Source organism: Amblyomma americanum, chromosome 10 (assembly GCF_052857255.1).
Source record: "Amblyomma americanum isolate KBUSLIRL-KWMA chromosome 10, ASM5285725v1, whole genome shotgun sequence".
Taxonomy (NCBI): Eukaryota; Metazoa; Arthropoda; class Arachnida; order Ixodida; family Ixodidae; genus Amblyomma; species Amblyomma americanum.
Window position 1 is genome coordinate 16224276 of NC_135506.1, and position 27461 is coordinate 16251736.

At 46.2% G+C, this 27461-nt stretch overlaps 1 protein-coding gene across 4 annotated transcripts in view; it reads left to right on the forward strand.

Moving 5' to 3' along the window:
* Positions 1-27461, forward strand: part of LOC144107558 (uncharacterized) — a 167135-nt gene that overhangs the window by 132223 nt on the left and 7451 nt on the right. For 2 of the 4 annotated variants that reach the window (XM_077640626.1, XM_077640628.1), the window contains exons 2-7: positions 17822-18258; positions 20884-21087; positions 22188-22241; positions 23480-23581; positions 24523-24584; positions 25911-26077. In XM_077640626.1, coding sequence (XP_077496752.1) covers positions 17822-18258; positions 20884-21087; positions 22188-22241; positions 23480-23581; positions 24523-24584; positions 25911-26077 — 1026 coding nt within the window. The remainder of the gene's footprint in view (positions 1-17821; positions 18259-20883; positions 21088-22187; positions 22242-23479; positions 23582-24522; positions 24585-25910; positions 26078-27461) is intronic. The other 2 variants (XM_077640627.1, XM_077640629.1) reach the window with 1 other exon arrangement.

The following is a 27461-nucleotide window of genomic DNA, read 5'->3' on the forward strand; positions in this document are numbered from 1 at the left end:
CGCATTGACCCACGTTCCCAGTACGTCCGTCCAGTCGAGTCGACTTTGGGCAAAGGCTTGGCAAATCTTTGTTGGTAAACAAATAGGTAACGTCGTTACGCCATTTTCTGTGTGTTAATCCATGCGTGGTAAGTCACTTCCGGCGAAATTCGTCGACAACTAGAATCACGCGGAGATGGAAATGTATGCATGAGTTAGTGAGCAGCATATATATTTTAAGTATACAACAGTCTGGAATAAGCAGTATAACACTACATCACAACACCATAGGCTTTGCGGAGAATGCTGACGACCTCAGTGATTAAATATTTTCTGTTTTAGGCGTAATATTGGTGACCAGACATACCGATTGTATTTGCTCTGTTCGGTCATTACTCCTTGATATTCTACAACGTAGTAGGTTTGGCCTCTGTAGTTTCGTGTGTCACCTGCTGGTTTTCCGCAGAACAAACAAGGTAGACGCCGGTATACCTTTTAGCCAAAGCTCTTTCAGCGCACCAGCTGACTCCCTGAGGGCCTACGTATCGAAATCCGGCGCTCCGATTGGTCCAATGATCGTAGGTTAGCTGACCGCCACGCTACTAGCGGTATAAAGACAAACTTCCCAGTTCCACCGAGAATGTGGTTGTAGAGTAGAAAGCAAAATTGGAAGGTGCCGCCGGTGGTTGACGCGAAGCTCACAGATGTCGCCACCATCTGATAACATCCAGAAACTGGCTGCGATTCATGGCGCAATTTATATTTAGTTTTCTTATGTGGCTAAAGAACTCTGGATTCATTCCCTCTTCGTCTCGTCTGCATACTTTTCGTAGGAACACTGTCCTCCAAGTGGAATAGGGGTCAGTGCTCCAGTTCAGTGTACGGTAGACATTGGTCCTTTTGGAGGAATACTGTCGTTGGAGGAAAAGAAAATAGTGGAAAAAAGTGGCCAGTGTTCCAGTCTACTGTTGCACTGAACAGGGTTCCTCCTGAAGCAAACACTGCCCTGCATTGGAAAGGCTGAACAGTATTATAGTCCGGTGTTCCAGTTTACCGTGTTCGTCCTGAAGAAAAACTGTCCTCTCCAAGTGGAACAGGGTGGGGAGTAGTTCACTCCAGTGTTCCAGTAGACGATGTTCTTTTTGAAGGACCGCGGTCCTCTTGAAGAACACTGTCTCCCAGTGAAAAAGAGTGCTTCGGTGAACAGTGCTGCTCCTCGAGGAACCAGCGACTGCGAGGACAGCATTCCTTCTGGAGGAACACTGTCTTCCAAGTTCAGTGTGCTAGTGGAGAAACACAGTTCACTGGCGGCACACTGTCACTCTCCTCGAGATTGGCTCCCGATAATTCTAGCTTTCCGAGTGCTGCACGGTACTGTGGGCAAAGCGAGAGTATATATAAGGGAGAGCTTAATTTTATTTGCCGCGAGCGGGCCCGCGCGCGCGCGTGGGGCGTCCGTTTTTTGTGCGCAGTCCGCATAAACTGCTCTACGCCGCTTCTTATTGTTCGTCTTCCTGTCCTTTTTTCCCCTTTATTTATCGCGTTCTCCGTTTTCGCTCCGCATAATACTTTTAATCGACGGAAGCGGTCCGCCGTGACCTTAATACTCCGTGGCTGCCTGCACCGTTTCCTTCCTTACTTCCTTTTTTTCCCTACCTACAGCTATGCGTGCCCGTTCATGATCCCCTAGTTTCTCGTTTGTTGTTTTTGTCTTTGTGCCTTTCTTCCCCAATTCTCGTACCTCAGATTTTTTTTTGTTCTTTTTTCCAGGGCGTCCTCACGCTTTTTTGTTCCGTTGAACAGACAAGAAGTCGGCCCGGCCTTCTCCATCCTTCCTTACAATCTTTCTTGGCGAACTCTTTCCCGCGCCGTATAAAGCCCCGCTAGCAATTTTTATTTATTTTCGGGATTTTTTTTTCGTTTCGGAATAAGCAGTGCAAATCGGGGCCTTTATTTTCTACGCCCTCTGGAAATAAAGGAAGCGGAATGGGCTGCTGGCCTCGGACAGTAGTATAAAAAAAAATTTCGAAAATACATTTCTCGGGTGCATTCCCGAGCTCGCCACCCCGTTTCGCCCGGCGCCATTTCTTGTTAGTTGGATAATTTGTATCGAGTGGGCGGCTGTTAATGCGGCGGTTTCCTGCCTGCTTCACTGCGGGAGGAACCTTGCCGAAGGAAAAAAAAAAGTGAAGAGAGTGAGGGTGAGCAGCGGTGGAAAAAGCGCAATATGAGCCAAGTCAGGAAGAATGTTGAACTGCGTGGCGAATAGTTACCGACACTAATTTTTGCAGTTTCCATACAGGTTATGGAGTATGCGCGGCTTGGTAAACCTCTCTGCATATACGTAGAGACTGCCCAAAAAAATACTAATAACGCACGTCGTCTGCGGCATGTCCTTTTCTGTTTAATATTCTGGGTGGGGGGGGGTGGGGGGAGGGGGGGCATGCGGCTTTTGTAATTAAGTGCGACACTCTTGATCAGGTATTGGTGGGCGAGTATAGACGAGTTCAGCCAGGGAAAGGTTCTGTATGCGGTCGAAAATTTGCTAGAACTGGTGGAAACGAGCTTAAGCCACAAGATAAAGGGATTTACTCTGACAACTCTAAACAAATGTCGTGCGGTCATTAACTTCTTCTCTGAAAAAGCCGAGGTCACTGTAGGTGAGCAGTGTATATGTTATCAAGCACGGGTGTAAGGGGATTGGAATGATCATTGTTGGGGATTGGATTGGAATGAACTTATGAAAGAGTGCAACATGAAGAGGTTTTACGTGTTTTTTTCGCGTGAATAAGACTTTTATGTGTATGGTTCCTTTGTTCTGACAACGTTTTTGCGCAGTACGACTGGGGCTCCTTAAAACAAAGTTAAGTGATCACACAAAATAATCTCGCTGGGCAATACTTATGCACACACATATCAGCGGTGCAAGAAATGCAAATGCAAGCCCATCTTCAAAGATATGCCTTGCTTGTTTTCCAAGCACACGAATAAGTTTCGGTGTAGTTGACGAAAGCGCTGTATTAGTAGAAGTAAACACCCAAGTAGTAAAAGATAGTAGTAAAGATAAAACAGCGTTACAATTTATATTTTTCTTTATTCGCAAGAAGGACAGAAGACGTCAAAATACGGTTGTGATCACTATATCCAATAAGATTATGTGATTAAAGTGCAGGTGTTTATAGTACGTGAGGCTACGGCGCCCCGTGTTTCCAGAACACGCAATTGCAATGTGTCAATACAGTATAACAGTAGATGTAATGTAATTCATGTACTTATAACTAAATGAAAGGACATGACTCACCCTGATTGTCGTCAAAATAATTCAGTTTAATTTTTTTGCGTGGTTCTTCAAGTCACCCATGTGAGTTGTGATGTTTACACTATCTTCCACTTTATAAGAATCCGAGCTGTTTGGTGTACGACTGCTTCCCGCATTTTGTTCTTGTTTTTTGGTGTTCGTATTTTTGAGATCACATAATACAATGCTGACGATTGTTTTCTTTAGCACAAGTGTGGCCTGTTCTTTTTTTTCTATCAGCTCCAATTTCTGTTAATAGCGCAGGTAACCGGCTCTAAACATGCTATATTTCAAGAACAAAATAATACGGTTTTTATGAGCTGAAAATTTTCATAATAATTTTGAATGTTTATATGAACTATTACTTTGGTTTTTTCAGTATCATCATCTTTATGTAGTTTCTTTTGCTGCAGTTTTCCAGTTCGCCGTAAGAAAGCTGAAGAGGTGAAACCACTGTTGCGTCGTATGATGGCGTGAACCTTCAGTTCAAAACAGAGCACTCCGTGGGGTCAGTTTAGGTTAGGTTTTAAAAGAATGGAAAGGCGCAGTAGGTATGTCACCCTGGATTAGCACGTTGAGAGAATGGATGAAAGACGAGAGAGGTGACGTTGCAGCATTGATGATGGCCACGATCAAGGCCACATATTCTTCCGTTGCCGGAGCACCCGTGTCGTGTGCTGCACTGTAAAAGCCACTTCCTTTCATTCACAGTGTTCTGAGGTGAAGCCAAGTCACAAGAAGAAACGGCAACCAGTAGCTTTTTTCATTTTTTATTATTATTTTTTACAGCGAGATCTGTCTATTCGACGTTCCGCGAAAAGCCATGCGTACCTCCATTCACCACCGATCCCGTTACCAGCCTCTTCACGTGGCTCACTTAGCCTCCATTGCACGCCGCGCCTGACAGATGGCGCTGGCGTCGCTTGTGGCGGGGGTATGGGGGTGGGGGGGAAGGTCACGGTTCGTGTGCACTAGCGTCCTCGTTCTGCAGAAGCCAAGGAGAGAGAGAGAGAGAGAGCGTCTGCGTAGGGGGTTATAAGTAGTTATGAAGAACGATATGGCAGCAACCTCACAGTGATGAAATGGGACACCTGGACTGTGCCGCGAGAGATGATTTTAAAGAGGCGAAAGGTTCAGAGCTTAGAAACACCGACAACGTTTAGGGCTACCTCTCTGAAATTATGCGATTCACGTCGCGAGCGTAAACGTTCTGAATTTTATTCTAAAAGCGATGGTTGCGTAAGGGGACTTTTCTAGGTGTGAAACGGCGCAGTAATATGTCGTGACAAAAAACTTCTCACGGTAACGTGACCATAAGTAGGAATGTTATCCAGAAGGATCTTTGACTCCTGAGAACAGCGATAAGTCCGGTAACTTCTGAGTGGATGTCGATTTGTTCGTGCCAATGCAGTCAAGGCACTCCGTATGGTTGGTAGCTCCGGAGGTTAGTCTGTATCACTTGGCGTTCTTTAATAGCACACGCAATTTTTTTAATACGATCGAGGACAATTGCATTTCTCCCCTAAACGCGTGCTTAGCGCGTTTGCACACGAACTCCACTCCACATCGAGTGTAGTCGAGTTTAACAAGGGCAGTAATAGCCTGGTACCAACTAGGTACGCGCCACTTGTTCTGTTAAACATTTGCAGAGGGTACGGTTGCATTGATAACTTTAATAGAGCTCTGCGTATTCAATACTTGGCAAACTTCGTTAAATCCGATATTCGTTATAAGCAGTGGCGCTGTACTCGAGGGACGGGCGGAAAAAACAGAGAAAGGCAGAGAACTGTGTGAATGGGCGAACTGAAAAGAGTGTTAATGACGGTTGGACGACCATCAGGCGGGAAATCGAGACGGGCTGAAAAAGTAGATCAAATCCTTGGCCTGATAAAAGAACGACTTATAACGACGATGATAACATACGAACGTCGAACACGCAATAACGAAGTGCGACTTGCAGCAGAAAATGATTAACACTAAACAGGTATCGTTACGCTTACTTGCTGCTAAACTCTAAAGCGCCGACTGATCACACACTAAAAGAATTAAAAAAAAGATAAGCTATTAAGACGTACTTCACATTAAGCGCTTTGCAGACAGCTGCTGTGAACCAGTACAAGTCAGCAAAACCCTGGATGAAGGTGTTGTATCTGCATTATTGCTTCGCGCTATGGAAGTGGCGACAACAGTCACAGTCTCTGTCACACACAACAGCGCTTGTGAAAACGGCGGGAGTTGCTCTGACGCCTCATTTCGTACAAAAAAAAAATTATCAAGAGAGGGCGGCACGTGATGTTTCCGTATTGTAGCAGAGAGGTGGCGCAGCGTAGGCTACTCTCGCCACTAGGGCCGCCCGGGAATGCGTTGTTTGATACGGACGAGGCGTCTGCGCCAGACAGCCAGGCCCACTCTCCCATCTGCCGCCTCTTCCCCCCCCCCCCCCCTCTCTCCATTCGCCTCTTACCGGCTCCCTGCTCCTTACACAGTCCGCAACGGCAAAGAATCGATTGGTGTCCGCCAAATTTAAAGCGGTCGGTGCGCCCGGCGTTTTTTCTTTTTTTTACTTAACGGCCACACCATGCGTACGGCTGGCGGACCGGTCGAAACGCATAATATACGCGCGCGCGTGCTCCTGTATGCGTGCGTGTGTGTGTGTGTGGGGGGGGGGGGGGCGTGTGTTTGTGTGCGTGGGGGGGGGGGGGGGGCGTCCTGTATTACTCCGCTAGCCAATCACAACAGTATGTGAAATCAGCTTTTAGCCTTTGACCTTATTAAACAACTATCAAAATTTTAGAACTTATAATTTTTTTCTCATGATTAGTGTCTTGTTTAGTTAACAAGAAAAGTTCTAGCTTTTTTTTTTTTTGTCGTAGAAGAATTCTGTGCGGCGGTCCTGAAGGTGGACGGAGCTTCACTGTAGGCTTAAGTTGTGTCCGATTATAGTGAGTTCATTTTGCTGGAAGTATGGGAATAACGGGGTGGAGTAACTCGGTCATGAGGCGCGGGGGCAGGGCTGCCACGATCGCTCATTCGTGACGCAGGGAGAGAGAGAAGGAATGAGGACGACGACAACGACATGATTTCGCCCAGTGTGTCATATACAGCTGTCGCTACAGGACAAAAGAAGGAAAGAACAAAAGAGAAAAAAAGCTTACTGCGTTGCGGTGTGTTTCTTCATGCCTTCCCGTATACCTTGTGGCGCCAAGCTAATCGACTTGTACCTGAAGTCGACGTCTGCCGTTAGTGCAATTGGTCGACGGTCATAAGGAAATGCAATGCGGCTATCGTCTTTGTAGTAATGGTCAATGCGAGCTCTTTCTTTTTCCTCCTATTTAACATTTAATAAACGACTGCGGTAAAGGAATGGAGGAAGGGGAAAAGGTGGTTCTTCGAAGGGGGGACATGAACAAGGGAAGGAAGGCGAAGACAAGTCCCAGACGAAGAGGAGTCCTTTATTCGAAAGGCTGGTCACAGGACGAGGTTTCCCTCCCTGTCTCCCCTCGCCCAAGTCAGAGTTAATAGGCGCCCAGTTTATTTGTTCTTTGTACCGTGCTATCTCTCCTGATAGGTTGTCGGGAGGTCCTTATTGTTTGTCTGACATGGGCACCTACCACTGAAAAAGAGATGAGAAATAACGAGCGGTAGTGACACGCGTGTCGCTTCTGGTACCATTTTCTTTATTTATTTTTCACGAAGGTGCGGTATATTGCTCTTGTTAGGGTCCATGACGTGTCTTCCATATGCGGTCAAATTGCAGTAAAGGGCATTCTAATCGAAACCTTCCTTGAGTGCAATTTGCAAACCACAAGCACTCCTTTTCGTCTGCTCTCAACTTCCACTGGCCTCTAACCATAGCTAAAACTTAGCTCGGTGGGACGGGCCGCTTGCGGCATCCGTCTCACTACTGTTTTCACAAGTCACCGCTATCACTTGCTATTTTTGGGGGGTTATTTTTAAGTAGTATTAATTGAGTATTACATAATCGCTGTATTCGTTTCCAATTACGTCGCGGGAGCACCTCGCCTTGTCCTCATCCCTTTTCCCAGCCTTCTTGTGACGTCACGCAGTGCTTTTCTTGACGCAGGAAAGGAGCGGCTGGAATCGGAAGTCAAGACAAGGGGAACTAATAACATTCTCAATTTCTCCTAATGCCCGAATGTTTAGATTAGAACCTTATAGAGACCCGCTCGGCGCGCGGCTTTGAAAGGGCGGTTTGTGGCGCCATCTGATGGATGTTTCAGGCGGATACGTTGCTCAGATTGCAGCGCATTACTAAATACGTGGCAGCGTGGAGACACCTGGTAGGCTTCTTCGCTGCAGTGATTGCAATGCATTTTTTTTTTTTGCTGGTGAAGTGATACTCTACAAGACGAATTACAATGAAAACTCTATTTTGGGGATTTCCCTCGCATGTGATCACAAGGCTGACTAAATAGCATCCACAATTATCCGCAGGCCCTCGAAGTTAATGTATGCAGAGTGTTCGTTCGATTAGCACGCTCATATAATGTTGAGCTCGGCCGTTCTCAAAAGAAAGCGGAAAGATACACGGAGCTGAGTAGCTGTGCTCAGCGCCTGGTTAAACCATGACCGCATCTTCTGTCTTTGCCCCACTTCCTATATGAAGAAAAACAAATCACGTGATCAGTTAAAGAAAAAAAAAACATTTCTATTGTGAACTGTGCTTTTAAACCAAGAACCTGAGCTGCGCAAACGTTTCCGGTCGGGTTACACGGAAGAACGGAAGGCGGTCAAACAGCGCTCCGCCAAAATGGAAGGCAACCATGAAATGCGCCCGCGCTACCGTCCGGCGTGACCAACCACTGTCCGGTCCCCCCCAGAATATATTGCGTCCTCCTCCCGCAACGTCGTTACCTCGGGACGAGGTTTGTTTTCTCCCTTTTTTTCCCTATTCCTGTTTGTGCGCGGTCTCCTTCCATGCTTCCCTAGGTGCGAGCCCGCGCGAAGCACCGGTGGCTCGTGCGTACAAAAACAAGACAGCAGCAAGCCCCACCGCGAAGGCGATGTGCCACCGGCCGGAACCTTGAATAAGGTTTGAAAGGGGGGAAAAAAAAGAGGAACAGGCTCCGCTAGGCAGCGTTTGTTTCTTTCCAATGTCTCTTTTTTTTCCGTCAGGCGCGACGAGACACGAATTTTTTGTGTTTTTTCTTCTCCGCACCCCCCCCCCCCCCCCCCTCCATCCACTTCCCTTTTCAATATTCCGCCAGCATACCCGACGACCTATGTAGTGTAGCATGCTCGTTTGCATATGCCTTCTTTGTTTGAGGTTCGCGAACCCGGGAAGCAGCCCGGCGCATCCTTCTCTGTTTTTTTTTCTTTCTACCATGGCCACTGGCTCGTTTGCTCGCCTTGTAGCTAGTCGGTGCGTGAGAAAGATTAGGGAGCAAAACCACGCTAGACCCCACCCCTTCCCACAGTTCTCCCCATGTATTCCTTTTTATTACTTTTCCTTGTTATTCATTCAATCGGTTATTCTGCGACAACCAGCTTGAACTTCTGTTTTGGTTTTTCTATTGCATGTTTAGATATATTCTCCCTTTCCCTTTTCCTCGTAGTGCGCATCTTCTCCACACCTTTTCCGGACAAGAGGCAGATTGTCCCCTACCGCTTCTTTCTCTCGTGTTCTCTTTTTATTTTTGTCTTTCTTTCGTACCCCTTTTCTCCTTCGCTTCCTTGCCAGCGGCCGGCCGGGAACCGGGCGACAGACTTCCTCTTCTCCTTCCTTCCCCTCGCCGACTCTCGCGCTTGCGTCACGGTTGCGTCATTACAGGACGCCGTGACGTCACTCCTGCGCCTCCGGTCCGATACTACAGGGCGGGCCTGCGATTGGCTCGCGCGCAGCCTTCGTTGGCGAATGACGTAAGCGCCCTCTAGCTTCTTCGTCTCGGGAGTGGGGATGCATGCCGGAAGGAGCGCTGAGCGGCGCTAGATTCGACCGGAGATTTCTTTTTTTTTTTCTCCTTCTCCTTACCACGTTTACTACGCTCGTACGCTAAGTATTTTTTTGCTGAAGAGCCTTGAATTCACAACCTCCCCATCTCCGGCCTCTCTGCCTCTGGTCTTTACACCCTTCCACAACCGAGGAAGAAAACGGAGCCCTCTTTGTGGGTGGATTAACTAGGCATCTTCGCTATTCCTTTCAGCATTCCTTTGCGGATTTCCTAGGTGTCTGGAAGACGTGGGTTTTACTGTCTCTGGGTTTTGGAGTTGTCTGACGCCGCGTCACTGGTAATCCCGGGGCTCGGACTGAGGTGGAATCTCCTTTTTCCCTCGAATATCCAGCCCCTGCGTCTCTGTCTCTCTTTTTTTTTTTGGCTCACGCCAGGGCAGTAAACAATCGTGATGCGAAAAAAATAACCAGCAAACAAAAAACCCTGCGAGGGCTTCACGCCTTGCAGCCTTTTTTTATCGTATATATACAGCTGCGTCTTCAGCAGCAGCCGATAATGCGGACCTCCCTCGTATCGCAATACGTACTGCAATGGGCGGCCAGTATTTAGCGAGTGAGCACCCAGAAAAGTTTTGCACGTAGAGACGAAGAAACAAAAGACAAGTCTGAGGAGGAAGAGAATTAAGGTTCTCGCTTCTGACTCGCGGGCAGGATGTTTGCGCGCTCTAAATGGAAAGGAATAAAAAATGGGCGGTGGTTTAGCTTTGGTTAAACCTGAGTGACGAGATAGCTACAGCTGTCCAAGTGGAACTTGGTCACGTGACCAACCACGTGACGAACCACGTGATCAGACACGGCGTCGCGCCGCAGTCAGCTGCTCCGCACCACGTGACAGCGTGGCGGCGCAGCCACTAGGATGCCAACGGCGGCGCTGGCATCGAGGCACCCTAGCAGCCATAGGGTGGCGGCGCTGCCACGCTGACGGCTCGAAATGCTACCGTAATGTAGCTATCGCTACAAAAGGAAGTAAGCTGTCCTCTAACGCACACCTTTTCATAAACGGAAACTGTCCTGCGCTAGAGGACAGCTTACTTCCTTTATGCTCACATAAAGGTGTATTCGTGTCTAGAGTGCGATCTGTGGTGCGCGTTGTCTGGCGTACGCCTCACGACTGCGTTACTGGTTTTCAAAGCTTTATAGCCGTCGTGCCTTTTTCGCCCCCCTGTATGTTTGTTATTTCGCTCACTTGTGTGTGTGTGGCGCCCTCTATGTTCGTGTAGAACTTTATTGGGTGGAAAAAAAAAGTTGAGATAGCGCGTTGATGCGGCAGTGCGAGAGAATGGGGTTGCTGCGTATAGTGCGCGAGGTGGAAGGTGGCAACCACCCGAACGGTGACGTGACTTGTTTGATCTGATCTGAAGGATATAATTTTTTCGCAATGACGACTGTGTTAAGGTTTGAAGGGATGAGTTAAACGAGTGGGAATGGTTTTCTGAACGACTTAAGTGCAGGAAGGAGCAATTATTGGGTCCCTGTGTTCTCTGCGAGCGCGACTTTATCGATAAAAACTCGTTGGCTTCATTCTGGACGTCTGTTTCGTAAATTCTGGCATTTACAAGAGAGGGGGGAGGGTGAGAGATGGTTTGTATGTCTCCCAATAAAGCGAATTCGCTACATTGCCGAGTTTGTAACAGTTCCATCACCGCGGTCGATACCACGTATGTACCATTACGTGATGTCACTATCGCGAGCATGTATGCGGCGCTCGTGGTTCTTGCTGGACTGCGTCTATGAACCTAAGCTGTGAAAATAAACGAAAAGTGTGTGTGTGTGTGTGTGTGTGTGTGTGTGTGTGTGTGTGTGTGTGTGTGTGTGTGTGCGTGCGTGTGTGCGTGCGTGCGTGCGTGTGTGTGTGTGTGTGTGTGTGTGTGTGTGTGTGTGTGTGTGTGTCGTATTGCTTGCCGTTAACGACTATCGCTTAATCCCCGTCGATGAGGTGTTTTGCCGCAGACGCATGTTTACATCCGCCTCCTGTCCCACGATAATTAGGTTGCCGGCAACGTTGCGCAATCACCTCATCTGTAATGCTCTCTAGTGGATTAAGGATGGGGGGGGGATCTGTGAACGGGCATTTAAAATAGCTACAGGTCCATACAATAGGCACTCTGCCTTCGTTCAGTGATTAGCGAGGCGATGAGCCTAACGTCAAGGCTTCGAAAGCTTCTCGCCCAGGTACGTTTTCTGGAGAGGACTCGTGAAATAATCTCGTGCTTCCCGCAGGTCTCCAACAGGCCACATTATGCTGCATACGTCACATGCGCGCCCAAAGCGAATGTCCGTGAACTGGGCTTGACGCTTCGCTGTGCGCTCGGCCCCCTTCCAGTCTCGCACTGCGGTCACCACCTTGCACTCTCGCTTCGATAGCGTCTCCCTCAGCAGCTGTTAAAGCTGAGGGGTTTTCAGTGCGACTCATACCACCCGCTCGCAAACGCGAGATCCCACATACAAGGTGACATAACAACGCAACAGCGAACAATTAATTACTGGCCGAAGAAAACACAAATGTCGGCGCTGCAAGGTACGTCAAATGAAATGCTGGTGCCATCTATCGGGCTTCTGCAGAACTTCCACCGAGCAATGCAACTGCCTGAAAAACGGCGTAGTGAATCTGTCTGCACCCCGTGACGTACAGAACCAACCCACCCCATTTTCCGGTTCGCTAGTTCTTCGGCGAGGATAGCTGAGTGCTCGCTCAGTCAGCCGCCCATTCTCCTCCGAAGCAGCCGCCGCAGACGAAGACGATTTTGTTTTGCCTATGTTAACGCCGAAAAAGTAGTATGGTATCAGTTTTACACATTGCCATTCGTCTATGGGTAATTCAAGCAAAGATTTTCAATAGGTTGATACTTAATTCGCTCAGGGAATACTTTTGCCATTTAGATGCGTAGAGGGATCCCGATCAGGAAGGCTGAAGACGCGGGTTCTGAAGCCCTCTGCGTCTTATCCATTGTGCCGTTGTCGTTATATATGCTCGTTTCATGCCCCCCAAAGAAGATCCGCATCTATCCGCGTCCTCATTAGAGAACTACGTCTAGGGCCCGGCTTCGAATTGGAAGACTCCGTATCGTGGTACCCGTACCTTTCCGGATCTGATTCGTCTAAAATAAATAAATATAAAAGAAGGAAGACATACACCGCAGCGAGCGTCTGTCGGCGTTTTTAAACTGAACTTTTTTTTCTTTTCTTATCGATGACGACTTCTTAGAGCAGTCTTTGTTGAACGACGTCTTGGGAAAGGCACAGAGGCTCACTGATGTCATTTCTGGTTGGACAGAAAGGGAGTGGGGGAGAGAGAACACAGACACAGGGATGTCACTCCCCTATTCTACTCTTTATTTCTAATTACGTGCTTCGTTTTGTGTTACTTGTTTGAAAAAAGAAAATAAGAATTTCACTCCGCCGATTATGCAAATGCGGCTAGTTAAATATGGCACTCCGAAAAAACGGAGTCAATTACCGGTCGTGATTCGTTCAGCCTTGCCTGTCGTGTTCCGGTGCGGAATGATGTGTTCTCAAAAACCTTCCTCTTTTTTATTGTTGGGTTATATTTGGTATTCAGTGTGGCATGAGCTGCGGGCGGTGTCCAGTGAATCTGCTGCACGCTCCCAATAATTCGCTTGCGTGTCCTCGTTTCCATTTCTTGTAACAACAAAAAAAATTAACAATTAGTAATTACAGCAAGGTTTGTTGCTGGGCGAGTTGGTTGGGGTACATCTTGAGAACACAGCGCTTGCAGACAAAGGACCAGAACAAGAGGTGTGTGTCCTTCTTGTTCTGGTCCTTTGTCTGCAAGCGCTGTGTTCTCAAGATAGTAATTACAGGCTTGAGTTATGCTTGGTTTTAAATAAGGGAAGCTGAAACGTTTTTATAGAATTTGACGAGATTAAAGGATGCGAATGCATGAAGCTTGTAGGTGAAGCATGCAAAGTTATTTGTAGTGCTGGCGTTTAAAATGGTGGCGTAATTGCCGATTAAAGCGGCGACGATCTTTAGGCTTCTTCTCACAGCGTCGAAGGAGTGCGGATAAGCTTGGTAACGATGTCATCGCTGATACGATTTCAGACTTCCGTTGCCTTCGCCTACATCCTGCCGTGCGTAGGATATCACAGGATTTACCTTCGTTAGCATGCGTTTTCTTCCTTCGAGCAAACAATTCTTTGTTTAAAAAATATACCACCGCCGCAGATGACGTCATCGTGGATCTCCATATCCGTTGCCTTGCGCTCCGGAGAAGCATGGGCACCGTCGCAGTTTTATTCTGCGATTACGTCACTGCTTCAAATGCTGACACAAAAATACTTCACCTCCAAGTTTCACACATTGGATCCATTTCAGCTCTTCGAATTCTAAGACTTCTTCAGTTCTTCTTTAATGATTCATCCAGATCAGCGGTTGCATGCTTTTGCGATTTGCAATTTATAATAATAATAATTGGTTTTTGGGGAAAGGAAATGGCGCAGTATCTGTCTCATATATCGTTGGACACCTGAACCGCGCCGTAAGGGAAGAGAGAAGGGAGGGAATGAAAGAAGAAAGGAAGAAAGAGGTGCCGTAGTGGATGGCTCCGGAATAATTTCGACCACCTGGGGATTTTTAGCGTGCACTGACAACGCACAGCACACGGGCGCCTTAGCGTTTTTCCTCCATAAAAGCGCAGCCGCCGCGGCGGGGTAAATTTGCGATTTGGCGATCTCCCCGCCGCGGTGGCTCAGTGGTTAGGGCGCTCGACTACTGATCCGGAGTTCCCGGGTTCGAACCCGACCGCGGCGGCTGCTTTTTTATGGAGTAAAAACGCTAAGGCGGCCGTGTGCTGTGCGATGTCAGTGCACGTTAAAGATCCCCAGGTGGTCGAAATTATTCCGGAGCCCTCCACTACGGCACCTCATTCTTCCTTTCTTCTTTCACTCCCTCTCTTATCCCTTCCCTTACGGCGCGGTTCAGGTGTCCAACGATATATGAGACAGATACTGCGCCATTTCCTTTCCCCAAAAACCAATTATTATTATTATTATTTGGCGATCTGTGAATTTGCGATGGCTGCTTGTTTTCGAGACATGCTTGCTTTAACATCATGGCGTGGGAGGCTGGCAGGGCTGTAGATCAGACGGATCCGTTTGCGTGGACGTCATGACATAAGGTCACGAGTGGCAAGCGCAGTCATGTAGAGCCGTCGCTCGGGTGACGTCACAGCGCTGGTCACGTGATGACCAGCCTTGCTACTACGCCAACACTCACCCACCCACGGGCATAGCGGGAATAATCTATTGGCAGCTGCGCTGTGAAAGAAGCTGAAAATGCGAGCGAGTGGCCCCGGGTATTCTGAAACATGCGCACAATGCTGCGATATTCGGGAAGGATGAACAATGTGTGGCGCTTGATGTATAGAGCGGCGGAAAAGTTTATGGACCAAGAAAAGACTGAGACCGATTTGTCGACCGACTAAAGAGGTATTCGAGACCGGATTCTGTCTTTTGAGATGATACGTTGGTGGTGCGTGAATATGCAAAATGAACGAAAACGAATGAAGCGGGCTTAGATTGATCCGGGCGTATTTGTTAGGCGTGGTGGGTTCCAGGCAGGCACTGGTGCTCAAGTTTTGATCCAATAAGGGCAGCAGTTTCATGGCAGTGGGCATAACAAAGATCGCATTTCATGAATACTGGAAGTCTATTTGCAGATATGATGCTAGTGATGCAGTGCGCGCCAGAGAAGAATGCTGTATAGGGTGATACATATTTACGTAACTGGGCGCATCTTATGTCATCATCATCATCATCAGCCTTACTACACCCACTGCAGGGCAAAGGCCTCTCCCATGTCTCGCCAATTAACCCTATCCTTTGCCAGCTGCATCCACCCTTTGCCTGCAAACTTCTTAATCTCATCCGCCCACCTAACCTTCTGCCGCCCCCTGCTCCGCCTACTTTCTCTTGGAACCCACTCCGTTACCCTTAAAGACCAGCGGTTATCTTGCCTTCGCATTACATGCCCTGCCCAAGCCCATTTCTTTCTCTTGATTTCGACTAGGATGTCATTAACCCGTGTTTGTTCCCTCACCCACTCTGCCCGCTTCCGATCTCTTAAATGTGCCATAATGTGTGCCATAATGCAGTAAACAAAATTGTTCGCAGAAAAAAGAACGCTTAATGCAAGCCATTCTGTGCAATGACCATGGTACAATGTCATTCACGCGCAATCATTCTCTATCAAACTCGCTTTAAGCTATTCAATAAAAGGAGCTTTGCAGTTTGTTTTTTCACGCCTAATGTGTGCCGCGTGTCTGTATTACAGCTCCTAAAACGCCGGTCTTTCTAAACAAGGATGCGCAAAGGAAAACAAAGCCAGCCATCAAAATTGTTGCATAATTGACCGAACTTACTATGTTTTTCTTTTTCCTCATACTGTCGATTTTTCTTCATTCTGGAAGCATAAAAGTCTGGAATCGACTAAAACACAGAGCTTGGGTGTTCATCGTTCAGTGTTCATCGCTCGACATACCACGCCTTCTTTTCGTCACAAAATTGCCCAAATTTGTCTTTTCCGTAAACTATATTATAATTTCCCTCACTTGCACAACACACTCCAACTTACTTCCACCCAACGGAATATCGCGCCGTATATTTATTAGTATTAAGTTTAAAGCGTTTACATGGTTAGACTAATGCCTTCCATAAATCCTTCTTGCCATTGCATCAGCCGTAGTACAATTGAATGCGCTGTCAGAGCCTGCAGCAACTGAGCGTGACCCCCAAAAATTCAAGAATCTACTATTAGACTAAATTTATTATTGCACGTAATTAACGCATATATCACTACTACTTTTCATGTACCACAGCTGCATCTCTTATTAACATGTTTTTACGAGTTACTTGTCGCGCTCCTATCCGTATTATGTGCGCACTTTTTGCTCTTATTTGTATTTCCGGATGACCACAGTGAACCTATGTAGTACATACCCAACAATTCTGGACAAAACCATTTTTGAGATCGTTGGAATGCCGCCATTATATGTTGGTGCACCGCCCACCGAGTCGTGTCCGGCGTTGTCCACTGTTTTTTTCTCACACAGCGCATTCCTGTGTCTTGAGACGAGGGACATCCACGGGACGTCCTCCAACGTCCATTCTGTGGCGCTGTCGTTTCCACCGGCGTCGTCTCTTTCAGCACATTGCACGCCTGGCTTTCAAGTTTGCAGCTAACTGCCCGATAGACCAATAGGTGCTACGTACTTGCATGCGCCAGAGCCAGTGGAAGTTTCATCCACACTCCGAAAGCTTCCGAGCGACTCTGACATCCGTAATAGCGAGAGAGATATGTGTTCTTCGCAAAGGTCCTCCTCGCAGAGTGGACAGACTGGCGGCTATGCCTACCATATCAAGTTTTCTTCTTAGAAAGTCTTTTTCGTGTGTGGAGAAAAATTGCTGGGGTTCAACGTGGCTTGCACCTAGTTATACGAGCGAAAGCTCCGTTAACCATGGTCTCCACCGTCTGAAATCAAAAGTTAAGGCCAAGGGTCAAGGTCAGGTACCCAAAAGACATAGTCATATGATCATGTAGTCATATTACCATAGCTTAAGCCATACCACCGCGCAGTTAAGTTCGGTTTGATCTTGTGAAGCACTGAAGGTCATTGTCGATGTGGTGCCCACTGTGTCAAATCAAATGTCAAGGTCAAGATCAAAGGTCAGATACCCAATGTTTATAGCCATATGATCACACAGTCATACTACCATAGCTTGGGCCATACCACCATGCAGTTAAGTTCGGTTCGACCTTGTGAAGCATTGAAGGTTATTGTCGATGTGGTGCCAACTGTGTCAAATCAAATGTCAAGGTCAAAGGTCAGGTACCCAATGGACATAGCCATATGATCACGTGGTCATACTACCATAGCTTGGGCCATACCACCATGCAGTTAAGTTCGGTTTGGCCTTGTGAGGCATTGAAGGTCATTGTCTCATCCACATCGAAATCGGAAGTTGTACCCCGAGGAGCTCTCGCTCTAAAAACAGAAGCGCAGGTCAAAGGCACGGACAAAACAAAAAGCTCCGTAACATGTATACCGCGTCCACGTACATTTCATCACTGTGGGCGAACCTGGTACGGTTAGAATGATTACAGGAAAGATACCATACGACTCTCTATAACATAATACTCGCTGGAGAGACTTGCGAAAGCTGGCCGCCTTGTTCGAAGATACGGACGCTATCAGGTCTCTGCTTTTCTCAAAGTGACTCAGGGCCGAAAGGACTGCTCGTGTCGGCAACAGATCATAATGATGTGCCTGTACTGTCTGCGCTGGCTTTGCCGCCGTTTCAGTCGCATTTATAATTCCAGCGTCCTACTTTTACTTGGTTCCTGAACGGTCGGCTTACTCTGAATTCGTTTTAACGTGCGGCGAAGCATGCTTTGCAGGGGCGTCACTAGACGCGAATTTTGTTTCAAGTAGACTAGACGAGCTCCTTAACCACTGGGCCACCGCGGCTGCTGCTTTAATTTCAACCCTTTCTGTAATAATAATAATAATTGGTTTTTGGGAAAAAGGAAATAGTGCAGTATCTGTCTCTGCGCAGATGTCCAACAGCACGCAGACGGCCTCAGCAGCCGAAGAAGCCGACCCGCAGCCGGAGGAACACCACAAGCAGCAACAGCAGCGGCAGGCGCCCGAATGCCGAGGCCCCGGCGAGCCCGCCCCGAGCGCCCGGACCTCATCACCGCCTCCGGCAACGGAGTCGCCGCCGGCGCCATCCGACGGCGACGGCCTGCAACAAGCGTTGCCGACCACGCCCCCTTCGGCGGCGACGGCAGGAGAGCCGGAAGCGGAAGTGACGACGGAGCCGAGGACTGCCGAAGCCGAGACGACGCGGCCCGACGCGACGGCGAGGCTACGGCCGGCGGCGGCGGCGGAAGCCGCGGCTACGCCCGCGCCCGCCGCCAAGAAGCCCTCGCCAGCGCCCTCCGTCGCCTCGGCGGCCGGCGGCGCACCCGTTGTCGTCGTTCCAGACACCAGGTGCGGCGCGAGGACGAATGAATGTGGAGCACCTTAATGTGCATTCTCTCACTGCAATGGCAGTGCGCTTAAAAAAAAATGGCTGTGGTTTAGCTCTGGTTAAACCTGGAGTGACGCAATAGCTACATCTGGCCGAGTGGAACTCGCTCAGTCGAATTGCAAAGTCAGTCATTCGCCGCTCCGTTTCGCTGGGCGTTCCTTCTTCATCTTCGTCCCACTTCACACGGCGCATGCGCACAGCTGTTGCAGCTCGGTATCACCGGTGCGCCGCGCTGCCGGCAGCAGCAGCTGCTCCGCACCACATGACCAACCCACGTGGTTGGTCACGTGATCAGAGGTGGCCACGCTGAAGGCTCGAAGAGGTGACGTAGTGTAGCTATCGCTACAAAACTCAGGTGGTGGAAATCAGTCAAGATCCCGATTGATCACTCCACGGCGGCGGCTCTTTCTTTCCCTTTCCTTTCACCCCCTCCTCATGGCGTGGTTATTGTATTTTCGGTTTTTCTTTTTCGAAAATTCATCAGACTTTTTTTTTGAATTTTCAGTTTTTATCAGTGATATATATATAATGTTCCTGTGGGGTCAAAAGTGACGTACAGTTTACGTTAACCTTTTTTTTTCTAAACCGACCGCTCATGTAGCAGTATGTATGCCACATAAATGGCCGTCTCAACGGCTGCCTTTGCTAAAGAAATTTTTACAGTACTAACAAAAAGCAAAAATGTGGAAGTTAAATGATTGGGCCGTGATTCAAAACATAAGTGGAAGTTTTTGAAACTTGATTGTCACATTCTGGGTACACTCTGGGCTAAACGAGAGGAGCATGCCCTATGATCTGTGTGTTGAGGCAGCGATGGAACTGCTGCTTAACTGCCGCGGAAGCCAGACACGACACCTTCGTTCCGTTTATGCACAGTTTCGAATTGACGGTTGCTTGTTACGGTTCCAAAAGTTTTCAGTGTCCTTACATACAGTGGAAAAACCTACTTAACGAAGGAACGGCACCAAGTCGGTGATAGCCTGGGCAGACAGCACTACGATAGCCAGTAGCGCTTAGCTAAGTGATTGAGCTTTCCTATCTGCAATAGCGTGTCTCAGTTCACGGATCAATGCCTCATAACTCACAGCTACTGTATTAAATTCCTAAGATACCTTTGTCTCACCACGTTCCTGTTTCCAGCACTTTGTTAGTTTTCTGCTGTGACCTACTTTAACTGGTGCTGAATAGCCAGTTAGCTGTGACGTGCATGCCAGAGATACTGACCTTTATCGGTTGAAACCGAATTTCAAGAAATGAATTCAGCGTACGTTTACCGGTGTTTTTCGGTTTAAGCCGAAAAGTCCAATTTATAGTTGTAGTGCACATCGCGACCGAGAATTCGCAAGCTCTAGCTGTGCTCTGAAATGTGGCACATTGATTGGTCTATGTGTATTGTTGCTTTAATAGTGGACTCATGACTCCGTACAGGAAGTCACACATGGAGCTTTTAAATTACCCTTTGAAAGTAGGCCATAGCTAGGAGATGCCCGAAATCCTGAAACAATTCAGTAAACGGCACTGGCGAAAGAATTTTAAAGATGGCCCATGCATTATGTTATGAATGCCACATTTGTGTTCCACCCATATGTTCGTAGCAATTGCATTTAATCATACCAGCTTATTTTACCACCTGACCATTCGTCTCAATCTGCAGCCCATTTCTGAAAGCTAGCAAACATGCTGCCTATATGTGAGCTTTGTAATAAAGTATTGCTGGCACTTGAAGCTTTTGAGCAGCTCTGAATGATTTATTCAGGTGCCACAAAAGCTGCAGCAGTGCATGCTATTTGACAGGTTGCAATCAAATGAAAAATCTATTGCATGCACTTTTTCTGACAGAACTGGTGACACAGGAACTACCTGACTGTATGCAGGGACTGGAAGAGAAATGGAGATTAAACATCTGCACCCTTTCACAGTTCACAAAGAACTGTTTTTCATTTTCAACCCCTTATTCCTTTGTGTACAGATCTTTCTCCATAATATCATTCTGCAAAGCTCAGCTGGACTGTTTTTTGTCAAATTTCTGTGCTCTGGCATTATGCTACAGACAACCACACATCTTTCAGCATATGCAGTGTCGTTTCACTCACTGTTGGCAGCTTGCCTATGTCTTCCCTTGACTATTTTCTAATGCATCATTGTTTGCTGCATTTCTGGCTTAGTCTTCTTTTCTGCAACCACTTACTTTCTGGGCTTCTTTCTCCTCTCCAGACTCTCATTTTCCCCTTCATTCATTTATTTCTCATTACATGAACAACACATGAATGTTGGACCCAGTGTAACTCATCCTTCAGGAACACGTTTGTTGGGAATGGTTGCTTGGGCTTCTTGGAACAAAATCTAGAAAAAGAACCTCCCCACTTTCCTGAAGCACTTAAAAAGACATTGTTTAGGGATAAATATTAACACTTAGGTTCATCTACATTCTTTTTGAAGCAGGGAGCTGTACACAATGTTTCAGCGTAAAAATTTCAGTAATGTCGTGCAGATATGTTTATATTGATTTATCTACTGTAATCGTTCCTCTAGTTTCCTCTCTCTAGCCTCGTTCTGAGAGAGCCTTTCTCTCTCCTCTGCAACAGCCCATCGTGGGCGGGACCAAGCCGTGTCGGCATTTCGGTGTCCGAGCCGTCGGGCGGCGGAGACTCGGGCCGGGTGTGTGGGAGCCTACAGAACAACAACAACAGTGGATCGCCTCCCCAGGAGGTGTCTGTGACGACACCCGTGCGCAACAAGCAGTCCAAGACATGTTGCCTCTGCTGGTGCTGTTGCTGTAGTTGTTCTTGGTGAGTGTGTGCCATACACAATGCCTGCACTTTATACAGAATCCACAACCCTGCATCAGGCTGACCTTCCCGAATGACATGCAGCTTCATCACCTTACACTCAGAGACAATATATCCAGAAGCAAATGAACTTTAGGAAATACAAGCAACTTACTGCTCAGTGAGTTTCGACCCATTAATCAGACTTCTAAGTCTTTTGGGTTTGCTACTTTTTGAAGCAAGATTCAAAACTTGTAATTCTTCTGTAACTTTGTTTGAAAAGTTGCTGAATGGAGGAGGTTCTTTGAAATGCAGTCTGTGCAGCTAATCACTCTTAACGGGCAAGGTTTAATGCAGTGCTTAACTCAGAATGGAGTGACTTTGGCACAGAAAAAGAAAATTCTTAACCCACAGATCGCTAATGCTTTTATTATGGTTCGTTTACAAATGTACAGTCATTGACAAAAGTCTGCAGGATGGGGATTCATGAAAAAAAAAATTTCTGCCCATAGTCTCACCAGTCAATCAGCTGGTATTCTTCCAGGGGATGTATAACATATATACCATAGTGCATCAGTGCTTTTCATTAACCTGCTCTGCCCAACCGCAGACAAAATAATTTTTTTTCCATAAACCCACGGCCCGTACACTTTTGTCCATGACTGTATATCAGGCACCTCCCATACATGGCACAATGTAGCACTAGTGACAGCTGTGCATTGATAACTTTATGTTACTGCATCACAGAAGTCGGAGCATGGCGTTCGGTAGATTCAAAATGCAGAACATAATATGGATACACATTCTTTCGCACTTTATTTAGAAAGAGGGGATGGGTAGTTTAGATTTGGCAGAATGTCGTACGTGGGGGGAGTTTTCTGTCAGTTTGCAAAGTATGGCCAGCAATTGTATCTGTGGTAAAAAAGATTGCCTTGGTGCACCAGAGAACCATTCAATTCTGGTATCGATACACATTTGTCCAACCCACCGAGGGTAAATTGGCAGTATACCCATGAGCTCTGTATAAATCAGTGGCCTCATCCTGGCCTTGATGTTTTATGAGGCCCTGTCTTTGGTAGAAACTTAATGATTTTCGTTCTTGTGTTTCACTGTTCTTGTAGGAGAGGATCACGGCCAGTCTATGCAAGCTTGCAGAAACCCGCCAAGCTTTCCAGGTGGGTTTGAACATAGCCGCTGAATGCAGCCCCAGCAGGACGCGCTAGTAAGAGTGAGAGGGTAAAGGAAGACCAGGAAGGTTATACTGGGTGTAGCGTCCAATTCGCTACCTTGCATATGGGGCGGGGATATACGAGAAGCAAGAGAGAAAAACAAATGTTCAGGCCATTCTTTCCGTAGGGTCAGACCATGAACAGTAAGCCCTCCTAGTGATCTAAATAACTAACCAAAAAATGGCATCCTCAGTTTGTATACATATGGCTCCCATTCAAATCTCTGGCTTTTGAAAAAGTGCAGTGCTTCTGAATTCCTATCAAAAGGACAACAGGTAGACATGGAAAGCTGCGGCTTACTCAAGGCTTTGAAGTGTTGTTCTGATAGTGTCCAGGACTTATTGCCTTGGGCTCCTTGCTACTGATGATATTAGACTACCTGGTAATATTTGAATTAGCGTTATCCAAATGACCTCAGGATCACCACAACTTGCCAGTCTTTTTGTGGGAGCTTATCTCGAGAAGAACTTGAACTCAGTGATGCAAGGTCACAGTTCAGTTCTGTTGAAGTGCTTATCTCGGGCAGTACCAGTGATGCTTCAGCACACAGCGAATTCTGTTAAGATTGTGCTGAGCTTGATGATATGAGGTCACACTGAGGTTATGCTGGAATGCTTATCTTCGGCAACACCTGTAGAGTTTCAGCACACTATGATTTCACCAAGTCCTGTTCAGCAGCACATAAAAAGCAATGGCAAAATGATTGCTTACATGATGCTTGTGAACAGTCTAGTCCGACATTACAGAGAACATTTAATTAGATATCAAGGGTCAGGGTTGTCCTTACTGCGGCATCCAACTTCGATAAGTGAAAAAAGGTGCAGCCTGAAAAAGCAACAGAAATCAACTAACTTCCAACTGATCAATACCGAAAATTAAGAAAAAAACCATCCTGCTACACTTATTTCCTTGGTTTCAGTGACTTTTGGCTTCCTTCATATGTATGTCATAACGAGCCCCTCATTCCCCTATTCTTGCCTGCTAAATTTACAGTTGGTTAAAGAGACTCCTTCGTTCCTCCCCACATCCAATGGAAACATAAATAAAGAGCAGCATAAAAAAATATGCCGAGTTGAGAACAGGTGCTGATTCGATGTGCCCCCTGTTATGCTCACCTGCTGCCACGTACACTTTTCTTTCTTTACTCAACTAGCAAAACATTGTAATCTCTTGGCTTTTTGCAGCCTGGCCCTCAAAAGCAACAACGGCAATGTTAGGTCACCACGGGACAACAACCAAAGGCTAACCGCTGGTGACAGCATATTTAATGGAGACGGCGAACCACCGTGAGTATCACTGCATGATTGGCTGTGCAATGCTATGACTACACTTGATGGGATTACATGTAATATGTACCCCAATGGCAATGCTACAAAAGTTCTCGTTCACAGTGAGAAAAGGACTAGAAGAGGTTACGTACGGGAGCACGTGCAGTTTGCGTGTATCACTTCCAATTAATACCATCTGCATATTATTAGATGGGTAGTTGTTTGTCAGGTAGTTCTTGGGTAGTTTTTATTTTTCCTGACAAGAAAACATAGCACTCAAACTAAGACATCTCATCTTCATTTGAGCGCTATGTATTCTTCTCAAGTACAAATAGCCAACGTGCCGAAATATATTCCCTTCTTTATTTTGTCTACTGTAAAACTTCAGCTGCAGTTTTGGAGCAGAAATCACCAAATTAACTATTTCTGAAGTAATTTACTCGACCCTGCTTTACTGTACCTGCATGATGTGCACAGAGTGCTCAGAAAATTAACTCAGTCCCTATTTGAAAGAAGTGAATTTTTTTGTTGCATTTTTTCATTCAGCTGCACACGTGTTTCCAGAAATGCTGTGGTGTATTTCTGCACAGTGCTTTGGGTTCTGATGAAAGCTGCTCAGTTTCATAAGTAGATGAATTTGGCACCACAGAGCCGAGTGACACAAGACCATATTCACAGCATCTCTAGATTGCTAGCCAATCATATTAAATGTACACAGAAATTTCCCATCACTGTATCATTTGCTTCACATGCACGCTTAATACGTCATTGTCAGTGCCCTCTATTAGTGCTGACAGCTTTTGAACAACATGCTGAAAATGTTTCGCACTCAAACCTACTGTTAAAAAGAGAGGCTGGTATTTTTATTCCCTTCTTTCATATTCACCCATGGCGGTGGAAGCAGACTAAAATTGAGTTCTCTGCCAGCATCTGATGTTTGTTTTTTCTTTCCAACGCAGCCCCACATTGGAGGAAATACGAACGTGGGGAGACTCATTCGAGAAATTAATGAAATGTTCGGGTACGTTCAGCATCTCTTCACTTCTGACACTCTGAACTGTGGGCGGCAGAGTTAGCAGCATGAAGTCCATGATGATTTTTTAAATTCTTTATTTTGGTAAAGAACGGTATGTAAGAGGCGCATGAAGCTTGTTGTCATTAATTTGAAGAATGGAATGCTTGAAAACTAAAGATAACTTCAAACGCTAGAAGCCAAATCAGAAAGGTATTTCTTTACCAACAGATAGTGCGTTGAATTTTATGGGACATGAGCATAAGCAACATAAGTAAGTAGCATCTCTGTTATGAAAGTACAGTTGTCTTCATTTAATTCAGCATTAGTTCATTTATCTTCTCTTTTTAGATTGATCGGATTCAAAAGTCCTGTCAAGTGTTCATGCTCTTCTGAGGAGAAAAAGCCATTTTTAGAACTGCAGCTATCAAACATCAAATGCTTCCAAATACTAACTGAAGGATCACTGGTGGGAGATTGCAACCATTACCGATTGCACTAAAAGTGTGAATAAAGAAATTTACTGCTCAAGTTAGGGCCTGCCCTCACGAATAAAGTCTGTTTTGTTTTCACAATGTGCGCATTAACGATGCTATAGTGTGCAAGCTGTGTTTTGACTGGTGGAAGGGTTTTTCACGAATGGAGACTACACCCACCAGACTTAAATAGCATATCAGTTTCATTTTTCAGTCGACTATCCACTTCTAAGTTGAAGTCTGGATGGGTGACTACGATGAAAAGATAACCCAAGTAAACAGGAAATTTTTCACTTGCTTGAAATTCTTCCAAATACGACCACATGTAAGGCTAACTGATCTGCGCGTACTGAAAAGGGTGTATCAACAGAACCTGACTGTATTTTCAGCTTTTTCCTCATTCTCACGCGCACAGTAAGAATAATAAAACTGCAACTAAGTGTTGGGAACTAATTTAGCCCAGTTAGCAACACTACTTGTAGTTGATATGCATTTGATCTGAGCTGTGTTTTCAGTACTCCCAATATGGCTTAGTTTATTTTTTTTGCTTTTGCTAGTAGTCACAGAAATCGCAAATGAAAATTCTGAGCTGGGGACTTAGATTACAACGAAAATTTAACGGGTTCAGCAGTAACCTGCAATGTAATGAGCGTGTATGCAAAATGTGACTATGTTGAGCTACCGCGTCTGTCATTACCGATTTTCGTAATCTTATTTCTCATTCTATGCCCAAAAATATCTGGCTTATGCTGTTTGAGCTATGCTTTATTTTTATTTTTTGGCCTTTTTTACTTGCATGCAGTTATCACTCATGCTTGTCCCGTGCCTGACCCTTTTCCTCCTTGATTTCATGTTTCAGCTGGCCGCAAGGTGTTTAGGGACTTTTTAAAGTGCGAGTACAGTGAGGAGAACATCCTGTTCTGGCTGGCATGTGAGGACCTCAAGCAGGAGTCGAACCCAGAGTTGATTGAGGAGAAAGCTCGCGCCATCTACGAAGACTACATTTCCATCCTGTCCCCTAAGGAGGTGAGGCTGCAGCACTGTTTCTGGAGGTGCGATTGACATGTAATGAAGCAGATATCGTGAAAGATGAAGTGGAGAATTAGGCTAAGCTGTGGTCAACACTAAGGCTGTGAAGATGGAAGTTCTGTATTAACGCGACAGCGTTAAAGGCCCCGTCGCACAGAAAATCTGGCATCAGCACTGTCGGTGTTGTGAGCGATAAATAGGGTGGCCCAGGCAGCCACCCCCGGAGAGGAAATCTAGGTTGGCAACCTGGGCCACGTGACCTTGTGGCATCTTCACAACCTGCCAACCAGATTGTGAGAAAACTAACCACATTGGCAGGTGGCAGTTAAATAATGGTTGATCGCTAAAGGTCACTCGCGACATGATCCACCAGTGGCAGCACCTGCCATCGCAGGGCAATGGTGCATCCCCTAACCACTGCACCATTGCGCAAGGAGTGGTATGAGGATTCCCAGGGACATACGAGTGTGAAGTTGAGAGTGATCAACTCCGCATATATGCATGGGCATTAACTCATCAACTCTATCACGTCGTATCCGTAAGGCAGACCTTAACTGTCCCCTCCAATTTTTTAAATCAAATATGAATATTTGCAAGGAAATGCCTTTTGGCACAATGTTGTTTTAAAGAAAAAAAGAAGAACTGAGAACAAATAGACAGAATAACGTTTAAGATTAATTAAATGTTGAGCTTGTTGGCTTGTTAATGAGTGCCAATTGTGATTGTTTTTGAAGGCATAGGTCACTGTTCTTCGCAGATTTTATTGTTTTGATGACAGCGGCTATGTAGCAGAGAGACTTTACATAAGTGGACAGGATGCAAACAGAAAATTGCAATTGATTATGCAGAAATGGGACAATAAAGAATTGCCGGTAGCACTTGAAAAGTGAACTAGGTATAATTATGCAATGCTGCATGTTATTGTGGCAGAAGCGCGGTCCTGATTATATATTCTCAAATAAAATATGAACTAAATAACATAATTATAAATTCTCAAACCAAATATGAACTAAATAACATAAAAATATTTTATTTGTATTCAAAAGTCTTTAATTTAGCACACCTGTTGCCAACAGTTAGGTGACAAGCTGCTTATGTCTCCGCTCTGGGATTATCACTATATGTGAAAGCTAAACATATTTTCACATGCAGGTCAAGGTACATTGCAGGTGCAGGGAACTTGAAAGACTGTTTATCGGATGATTAAGTGCATACAAAATAATTAAAAAAAAGAAACTTGTTCATCTCACTTAGCTGATGAGCAGAGCTGTCAACTGTCGGATCTGTCAATTCTGTATTATTATTTCACTACTGCAGGGCTGTGTATCGTATTACTTATAAAGCACTGACATCTGAAACGAAATCAACTCTGATGGGTTCA